The 10,195-nt window shown below is 40.5% G+C and overlaps 1 protein-coding gene across 1 annotated transcript; it reads right to left on the bottom strand.

The window, feature by feature from the left end:
• Positions 1–3,610: 3,610 nt before the first annotated feature.
• LOC140925130 (retinal guanylyl cyclase 2-like) lies at positions 3,611–9,772 on the bottom strand. The gene is made up of 12 exons (XM_073375085.1): positions 9,742–9,772; positions 9,443–9,514; positions 8,774–8,939; positions 8,116–8,268; positions 7,772–7,943; positions 6,957–7,097; positions 6,182–6,305; positions 6,015–6,083; positions 5,421–5,595; positions 5,152–5,250; positions 4,230–4,321; positions 3,611–3,736 (listed from the first exon to the last, which is right to left on the bottom strand). Exons 2-12 carry the CDS (start codon positions 9,461–9,463, stop codon positions 3,611–3,613), a joined length of 1,338 nt encoding a protein of 445 aa, XP_073231186.1. The 5' UTR covers positions 9,464–9,514; positions 9,742–9,772.
• Positions 9,773–10,195: the final 423 nt, after the last annotated feature.

Consider the following 10,195-nt stretch of genomic DNA (forward strand, 5'->3'; position numbering starts at 1 on the left):
ACTAAGTACATAAACACGTAATAAGAACATTTCTGCAAGAAAAAATCGACCACAATCAGCACTGTAGTGACGTCAAACAACTTGATAAAATTCTTGTCAGGAATACTAATTGTGTTGAAGATTCTGTACACAAGATATCTTGAATTAGGTACGAGTGGTGGACGTGAATTAATGACATCTAATCCCCCTGCAGGGCGCGCTTTCAGTCGTGTTGAATTCTTAGGCCATGTTGGAATGGATTCCTTGAATGTTATAAATTGTTAGACACCTTTCGCTGCAATGGGACTTTTTAGTTGCCGTTGAATTAACAGCAGCGCAAAATAATACAGCGCGTCTCATATTGTGATCGTAAAAGAACTTGTTTTAACTGCTAAACGACAGACTCCTTATAAAAATGAATAAATGGTTTTGTAAGGTAACGTTCAAAGCTTACCTGTGTTAGGAGCAGTTATTTATCGTCCGAAACCCTCTCTTTAGAATTAACAGACAGCATCTGTTAAAACGCCTTTTTCTAGGAGGTTAAACATCAATTATTTAAACAAGTAACATTGGTGCCGTCAATACTAAATTATTCATCACAATTTCTAACAAAACACCTATGAATGCTCCATTTAAAAACATTTTAAACTTTGTCTCACGCTGTGAGAACTCTAACTGCACTTGTCCTCAGGAGATTCTTTCCCACAGACGAATATTTTTTTTTCTATGTTGACAAGTTGGCATGCACAGCCGACGTAAGTCGTCAATTTTCAGGCTTATTAGTCCCAGCCATATACCTGCTTTGCAGATTAACACCTTTAATAATTTTATATGGTAAAAGTAAAAATGCACACTTGAAACACTGTCCGCACAATTCCCCAGACGATTGTCTTCAAAGTTTAACAACGAGCCGAAATTCAAATAACTCGACAATTGAAATGCTAGGATTCGCAGCTACAACCGCGGAAAAAACAGCTGAGACAGTTCCATCTATTTTCTAACTTTTGTGCCCAACTCCCGTCTCCTGTAAACAGAAAAAGTACGCCCCCTCCCCACCCCCTATTCAAAGTTGTCTTGGTCTAAAACCCAAAGTGTATAATTGCCATGCTATCCTAAACAACTTTGGATAAGGGGAGGGGGGAAATCGGAAAGTCATTTTGCCAGCATGACAGGAAAAAATAGGCATTTTCGTGATTTCTCTCGACAGGTTTTGTCCTGGGCCCAATTGTTCAAAGGCCCTAGCGGGGAGCTCGGTGATAACTTTTAGAAGAATAACGAGAATTTATTTAGAAACTTTCCATGTAGGCTCAGCCTTGGGTTTCTCGATCCGCTTGCAGTACCCCCCGCCCCCCCAACCCAAGCCGCTGGGAAAGGTCAACTTCCCGAGCGACCTAAGCATTAAGCAAAAAAAAACACTCCAAGGTTCGTGTGATATTAACGCCTTATTGGAAAAATTGGAAATGACTGATACACATTTAGTTTAACCGAGAGAGGATATATAACCAACGTTATTCACCGGAAAATGAGCTTTATATTCGGTTTGAGTTTATTGCCACATGAGTCCTTTTGACCTTGTGAACATATGTTGTGGTTTAGCTTTATCCTTTGTTAAAAGTTTCATTTTCTTTTGTCCTTGGGTATGACAATGAATGACAATGAAAAGTAAAAAGGAAAGTTTAAGCCAGGGAAAAATTGAACCACAACACGTGAGAACTTATGATGTCTTTAATTTTCCGCTCCATTGTACTCTAACTATCAATGTGAATGGATATGTAAACTGCCCTGAGAGTAGATAAATTCGTAAACCTGGGTAAATATTGATCGGTGCCGATTGGACATAGCCAGTATTTAATGTGAAAAAACTGATGCATCTAAAGGAACTATACAAATATAATTTCGTGATTGTTTGTGTACCACATTTGTCCATGCTAAAATTCCTGGAAAACAAATATAATTTATTGTTGAATGTCAACGCATTTGAATTAGTTCGCACAATTCAATGTGATTAAGTCCGTGGTCTGCAGGCACAGCAACATGTTACCTCACCTAGCTGGGATCTCGTCACATTTTTCAATTGATATTATAACTTGAAAAAAGCTCGTAATTGCAAAATATAAAAACTTAATGCTCATAAATATTTGACGAAGGAAAAGCTGCAATCATTACTCGTTGGACTATTGCACAATTAGTAACAGCTTTATAAACAGTGTTGTTACTTATTATTAATGTTCTTCTTTTCATGTTTGTGCGTATGGAGAGAGGTGGTTTAACCTGTTCGACCACGGTTATTATTTTACATAACAGTTTCTAACGGAGGATATTAGCATAACATTTAAGGGATTATACTTTATTTTGAAGGTTTAAAACTACGCAGCCTGTGTGAGCAGGTTCTAAAGTAGTACGGACGTCGCTAAACAAATTCCTCGCTAAGTCCCGCTTGTGTTTCCCATCAGTTTTCACTATTTCTGCACATTACTGTCTTGGGGTCTGGTACAGGCCATCACCCAATAGCATGCAAGGCGCAACATATTTACAGAATTATGCAGTGGCATATTGCCAGATGTTAAAATGAAATTTATTGCTGAAAGAAATAAATGGTTGCAGCCATCGTCATCGTAATGTGAAAGCTTTCAGGGAGTTTAAGCAGTGACGTTTTTGAGCGACGCGTCAATCGGAAGTGAGCTTTTTTTCTCCTTTGATTTTCCTACGCGCCGGTTGACGTGCGTAGCTCAAAAATAGAGAGATTAAGATTGTACCACGTGACCAAGTTTTCCCCTTATTTTCCGTTTACTCTTTATTGCTTCTACACAAAAATAAGTAGTATTATGCCAGTTTTAACCATAGAAATCGTTCGGGACTGTTTTTATCTGCCTATTTTCTATTCTGAGAAATTCTCAACTTGAGTCTGATGTTTGCCGTTTGCGGTAAACGTGAATCTTAATCTCCGTAATGTCTTTGCTTAAACTCCCAGTATAATGTGCGGGAAAAGGCAGCGACGCTGAGTCGAGAACTCGAACTCTGGAGTTTGTGGAGTTGACTCAAGCTTCGATCACACCCGAATTCATCTCCCTTACCATTTCCTTAAAGAGCCAACTCCTTCTCCTCCGCTCAGGCAAGTTATTGAATAGAGTGGCAGTTAAAACTAGTAAGGGCGCATGCCGGGCTGAGACTACTTCAACTCTGAAACTACCCACCTACCCCTCCCCAAAGCTAACATTAACTCTTACTTCTCACTTAAGGCAAAATCATGGCCCAGGGGAGGGGTAGGTGGGCAATTTCCCAGAAACCTAAATTGATCCGAAGGAGGAAAGAAGGCTCTGCCTGAATCGCGTCAATCCTTTGAAGTCGCCGCAGCCACAACCTCTGTACTAGTCAATCTTGTTTTCTCTCGTCAAACTGGTTTTTTCGAGTGCGAGCATCCGTTTATTGATAGACCGATGGTCACAACTGAGCCTGCTGTACCAGGCGCACCTACATTAGGCCTGGGCTCGAAACTATATCCTATTAACATGCCGGGCGTGTTCAACAAAGATCTTACTCGTTCAAGCAGAGTCTTTCTTGAGTCAACAAAATCGAGCGAGCGACAGAAAGTCAAAGAAAGGCCCAGCCTTGGTGGCTGAGTGAAGAAAGCTTAACTAGCATAATAGACATCTAGTGTCTCAAACAACGGTTCGGATGTTTCCAGAGGGGGGTCAGGTAGGGGTTTGTCGAAACCTTCTTTTCCAACAAGCCAATAAGTAGTTACAAGACCAAGTCTCTGTGGAATAAAAACGAGTTGCATCATTACTAATAGTGTTCTACAACAAAATACATTGTTCTACGTTAATATTCTACTGCAAGAGTTTTAAGTGTAGCCTCAAAAACAACTCCATAGAGGTGAACTGGGTTTAGGAAAATTTCGACATGAAAAACGATACAACAAACACAAGTATACTATACTCTCTTCAGATACATATCTAGAAATGGAGAAGTAAGTTTAAAAGAGAGCCGGTAGACCGATTTATAGTTTTCAGATGAAACGGCGTGTGAGCTTCTCAAATGAACAGAAGCCGAATTAAAGCTTAAGTTCGAAAAACATGTCCATCAAAATTCGATATCCAATAATTCCCTCAAGATTTTCTTTGTATTCAGTCGAATACTGTAATAAGAAGAACTATTTGCGTTCTGAGCTTTCTGAGGAGTGAGGGGTGGGGGAGCCTCCCTAATATCCCCTCCCCTCCCCTATGCTCTGCTACATGATTATTTCTCACCTTGATCTGTACTTGTCCTCTCTCACTGAGATAATATCCACCTAACTCCACCAATCTTGAGTGACAGTCACGGCTTACGTGAATGCGAAGAGCTGCAGCCGTGAAATGGAATAAAAATACAGTCAAACTTTTTTAATATGGACACTGAGAAGGCCATAGGAAGTGTCCGTATTAACGGTTTGTCCATATTAAGCGGGTTGAATTTAGAGAAAATGTATGGGCTTTCTTTCCCCAGGGACAAAGAAAACTGTCCGTAAAAGTGAGTGTCCGTAAAGCGTGGTTTCACTGTATTTCATAAGAGTTCTCGCGAACTATAGAATCAGTTAGTGACACCATTTGTGATGACATGCAGTTCTAATTTATGATTCTTTGGATGGAATCCTATGGTGTGACCATCCAAACCGACCCTCCGCAGCAGTACTTTCACAATACATTATTTTTTTCTCGGTATTTTACGGAATAAAACTTTTCTAATGAATTACGTCTTTGGCCACCACTACTAGTGGAAGGTAATAAGGAACCTCGCCACATAATGAAATCGTTTCGCTACATAATGAAGTCGATTCGCTGCTTACAGTAGTTATAAAATCGTTTCTCTGAGTCACGAAGTTGATTCACTTTGTGATAAAATTTAAGCTCCTACATACCTTGAGTCCCTGTTGGTGATATTTTAGTAGTTCACCCTAAATTGTTTCAAAACGGTTCAATGAAAAAAGTTGGTTACAGCGAATCGACTTTATGATGCACCGAAACGACCGTAAATCTTTGACAATAGGCAAGGAATTAAATAACGGTTTTAAAGGGCCAATTGTGAATCATCCAATGCACTTATGCGTCGGAAGAGAGACACTATTTATTTTCATTTAGGACCCTAAAAAAGTGGATAAAAAGATTTTTTTTCGCACAATGCCAGAATACTTACGCAGTCCAAAGTTCTCCATTTTAGATGCGATGTGAACTGTGTGTCCGAACAAACAGAAACGAGGCATAGTTATACCAACCACACCAGCGACCACTGGACCTGAACAAAAGAGAACCAACAAAATGATTGACATAACTTCCCGCCAAAAGTTCGGCGTTTAAGGCTTAAATAAACTGCGCAATGCAAGAAAGGGGCAACAGCAACATTTTCCACGTTTGTTTTGGTGGTGTTCCAAAAATTTTGTAAAATAAATGTTTTGTCTAATGTACCTGTGTGTATTCCAATCCTGAGCTGCAGTTGATGCTCCGGAAGGTGCCGCAAACGAAAGAAAAACATATGACTTAGTAATTCCAGCGCCATACTTGCAATCTCCCCTGCATGCTTGATGCCATTCAACTTCGGACAACCGCTGACAACAACATACGCATCACCAACTGTCTCTACCTAGATGAATGAACATTTCAAGAAAAAGTAATGTACTTCAATTCATCTTACCACGCAAAAAAAGATGACCTACCGCGACTAGAGGAAACAAATCATCCGGTGTAAGGATAGAATTCTTATGAGGTTGCCCTTCAGTTTAAGATAACGTATTGTGGATCCCAAATTAAATGGTTTGTTGATGAATTATGAGTTATTGTTTCCACTGTTTGTTTGTGTAGAAAACTAATGTAGTATTTGCATGCGTCTGTTTGTAAATCAACCACGTAAAAAAAGGAAAAAAGCGGTTTTTCACAAGAAAAGAAGGTCAACAAATGATCGAGAACCAAAGAAAATGATACATGCGTCATCATTATTTTTCGAAAGCTGCTTTCAGGGTGAAAACGGCTCAAGATAAAGGCTCTAAAATGGCCTACACCGACCTTGTAAACGTCAAATCGTGTGATGATTTCATCAAACGCAACGTTAAGATCGTTTAAGAAGTCCACAATCTGTCAAGGAAAGAAAGCCAAAAATCATGGTTGATAAAGAGAAAGGAAACAAAGATAAGAACCAAAGAGCTCTGGGTGCGGCAGCCACGGAAACTTACCTCAATAGGTTTGCTGCAAGAGGCCAGCTTGGTGAATCCAACAATGTCACTGAAAAACATGGTGACTTCTTCAAATTCCTCAGCTTCGACAGAGTCATGAATCTTAAGTTGCTCGGCGACCATCCTAACCAAGCAAGAATCAGATTCAGAATGGGAAGGTTTGTGCGAGACAAAGCATAGAGGCAAAGAAAAGCTTTTTATTGATCTAAAAATAACTTTGATGAAATTCACATATCCCAAGAGTTACACTGGGTGTTTTCTCTTGCTACGAGGAAATCCTCTGCACACACTGCAACTGAAACATTTCATGTTTGCGTCCATCGAGCTGTAACTAAACGGAAGCTATGAGACCTTAAAATAGTAGCTAACCGACAAGTTAAAGGAGCTGTGTCACGAAATTCAGCCAAATTAGGAAATTACAAAATGCCCGTTAAATTAAGAGAAACATAAAAATAACCGCTTAAAACTTTAAAGGAAGGTTAAATAACAGAAACAACAGATGCCACGGATGGGTAAAACTGAAGAAGACTGAAACGGATTGAAATTAGGGTTTTTGAAAACTGTTCAGCCTAACACTTTTTCAAAGTTGATCCCCGCTGCTTGCAACTTCAAAAATAATGCTCAGGAGACATATTTGTTTGTCTCGGATCTCTGATTTTGTCATTTACATGTAATTTCATTGCTTACTTTAAGTTCCATAGCGATTGAAGGCGAGTAATTTGCAAAATAAAACAAAATGAACTGGACTGCCGTGACACAGCCCCTTTAAACTTACGGTGGAAGCAAACGATTCAGCAGTTTATCAGTTCGTTCTTTCTCCTCGTTTAGCTGCCTTGTTCGCTCCTCTACAAGTTGCTCCAAATGATTAGCATGTTTTTCCATCATGGACACCATGTTCTCAATGATGTTTGATCCTCTGTGAAGAAAGCAGAGATAAAAGAACCAACCAACCATGTTAAATTGTTTCCACTATGACAGGGGCTACGCTGTTGAGGGTTGAGTTTCAAGGAAATTCAACGCCAAAATCGGAGCTTCTGTTAAAGAGAATATCCTTCCCTTTTCTCTCCTATGTAGACTGAGGAGCAGGAAGAGTAGGAATGACAATTACAGTTTTAGTCTTATTGTACCCCAAAATACAAAGCCAAACCTAGCAAAGTTGTAAATCTCCCTATATGTATTTGCGCAAGGCTGTAAAGCCGTTGGACAATAAATCTATTTGTGTGTGCGGGTGTGTGCGTGTGTCCATAGGGCTTTTCCCTTAGAAAATGGCTTGGGACAAAGTTGCACCAAATTAATCATATAAAACTCACCCTGTAAAAAAAATTAAGGAAAAAGAAATGATAAATGAAGCGTGCACGTTAGCTAACGTTCAATGAACACCACAACTTGCATCATAAGGTACGAAGTCCACCCCCCCCCCCCCTAAAAAAAAATGGTATACGCGAAGGTGTACGTGTGGGTCAAAATTAGTCTTCCGCTGAAACAGTCCCAAAGTGCAATTCGACACAACACCGACCCAGTCTCCTGCGCAACCTAATAATGGGCAATGTAGCGTCCAGTACCTCTACAATGACTTGCAATACCACTGACCTGCCACTTATCTTCTTGAGCCGCTCAACAATCCGAAAAAAATGGGGTCGTTCCTCGGGATCATCACACCAGCAATCCACGATCAGATCCACAAATTCCGGTCTCACATCCACGCTTGTCAAGTCTGGGCGAAAAGAAGGATCCTCATAGGCCACTACACGTTGAATGATCTCTGAAAAAATAAAGTCACGAGCCTGTGTATTGGTGTCACGCGAGTGTTTATTGGCGTCCAATTGTTTTATGTCAAAAAAAAAAAGCAAAAATAGTCGTCGGCCACAATGGCAAGATACATTTAACAATAAGTGGTTTGCGTTTAGAGGTAGGGGTAATGATAGCCAGATTACCTTTACAGTCCAGATTGCAATCCAAAAATGGTTTGCATCGAGTTGAGATTTCCTGAAGAATGATTCCGTAGCTGTACACGTCACCTTTTTGTGAGAACCCTGACTTTTCGCCCTTGTTGAAGTCAATGTGTTCTGGCGCTGTCCATAACAGATCTGTTAGAAGTCAGTCAAAATTACATTAGAACGCAACATCAAATGATGTATAACTAATGCAGAGCTCTCATTAACAAAACGACGCCTATTAAAGGGAGCAAACTTAATTTACCATTTAGTTAAAGACAAACAAGAAAAGACTTACCGAGTGGAGGAAGTCGAACCTATGACTCTAATTTTCGCTTCAACGAAGGCTCCATGTGCGAAACTTTGCGTAACGGCATCCCCATCCATCCTTATAACGGAAACCGGTCATTTCGATAAAAAGTCGTTTCGATACGAACTCAAGCAGTGAGATTGCAAAAAAAAAATCGTTTACTTCAAGTATAGTTTGCGCGTGAACAACAAAAACATTTTGGGTGAATACTCTTCGTTCTTTAAGCCAATGACGTGAAACTGTTTGCATCTCGACTGAATAAACTTGTATCGAAACGGCCTCCCCTCAGAGGACCGCACCCACTTAACCCCTGACTTGTTCAAAGGTGATAGTCAATCACATACATACCCTCGTTGGTTTTGTTGGTGTCCGTGTAGATCCTTTCTTGTCCTGCTTTAAATTTATTCAGCCCCCAGTCTGTAATGCTTACTACCCAGTGATTGTCAATCATGCAATGACGAGAGGTAAGATTACCGTGAAACTTGACGGGACTGTTGTGCAGATACTTCATGCCCTGCAAAGGAAGTTTCCGTTTTAGGTATCCTCTGTCTCTTTCAAGATATATATCTCAATGGGATAGGAGTATTATGGGAAAATTAAATGGGGATGTGCAACATGCTTTCTGAAACTTTACACTAGCCTGGGACTAGGCTTCTCGGTTGGAAAAAAGGGCGAATAACGCGGCGAGGGAGGCGAGCAGGAAGAATGTGGCAAACCAAGTGCGGAACGTTGCGCCGTTCACCCCGTTGTGATTTACCTTTTCCCAACCAAAATGAAAGCTAAAGTAGTATAAGGGAGACCAAGATAAATTCAGGCCACTTGGCCTTGCTCTCTCATGGTCGTCATACCCAACCAATCACAAAGCCCCTGGGGGCAGGCAAAAATCCTGGCTCTTCGAGCACTGGTAATCCTACAACGTTTTCTCTAACTTTCTTTGTGGGATATTTGGTCAAACACTGTTCACCCGTTTAGTCACCTCAAGTTCTTGTTTGATCACTTGGCCGGGTGTTTACTCACCGCTGCTATGTCAATAGACATTGACAACTTGAAAGCATGATCAATCTTGTTCTCTTCATTTGCCAACACTTCCTGTAAAACATGAACCAATCAACACTGCAATTAGTTTGTGTTGAATATTAGATCGTGGAGTATGACTTGTTCTTGTTAGATGCTAGTCGACCAAGGGAAATGTTTACTTGGAGAGATGGTGCACTGAAGACGCTAAGGCGTTAGTGTTTTACTACAAGAGAATCTTCACTTTCTAATTCCTCATTTTTGATAGTTCTATCCAGACTTTGTCATAAACATGTACAGACCTGCAGGCTTCCTTTCTTGCAGTAGGACCACACTAGAAGGATATTCGGTGATTCGATACAGGCACCAATGAACGGATTTAGGTTCTCGTGGCTCAAGTCTCGCACCTTCACAAAATGAACGGAGAGGAAGTATAATGATCAACAGATAACAAAATAGGAAAAAAGGAAATAGGAACTGGGAGAAAGGAAGGAGCGGGGGGGGGGGAAGACGAAGGGAAGAAACCAACAGGCGTAGTGCCATTTGACTTTCGATATAATTTTACTCTTTGAGCTCAAGACAAACATGGCTTCGAAACTATCTCTTCTCTTTGTTCCTTGTTCCAGCACTGGAGAGCACGTAGCTTTGTCAAGAGCCATAATGGCTCTTGGTTTTGTGGGATAGGTTAGCTTTCTCGAGACTCTGCGCATCAGCATGATTTTCATGCACCTTATTTAGAACGTGGCTTGGGTAGTA

The sequence above is a fragment of the Porites lutea genome, chromosome 14 (assembly GCF_958299795.1).
Source record: "Porites lutea chromosome 14, jaPorLute2.1, whole genome shotgun sequence".
In the NCBI taxonomy this organism is placed as follows: Eukaryota; Metazoa; Cnidaria; class Anthozoa; order Scleractinia; family Poritidae; genus Porites; species Porites lutea.

Bases quoted from the DNA above. Each gene is read 5' to 3' on its own strand.
- LOC140925130 (XM_073375085.1), bottom strand. From the start codon at position 9,463: ATGTCTATTGACATAGCAGCG. The intron at 7,098-7,771 runs GTCAGTGGTATT...CTTTCTTCACAG, and splicing joins CTCAAGAAGATAAGTGGCAG to AGGATCAAACATCATTGAGA. The intron at 6,306-6,956 runs GTAAGTTTAAAG...TTGCTTGGTTAG, and splicing joins CTGAATCGTTTGCTTCCACC to GATGGTCGCCGAGCAACTTA.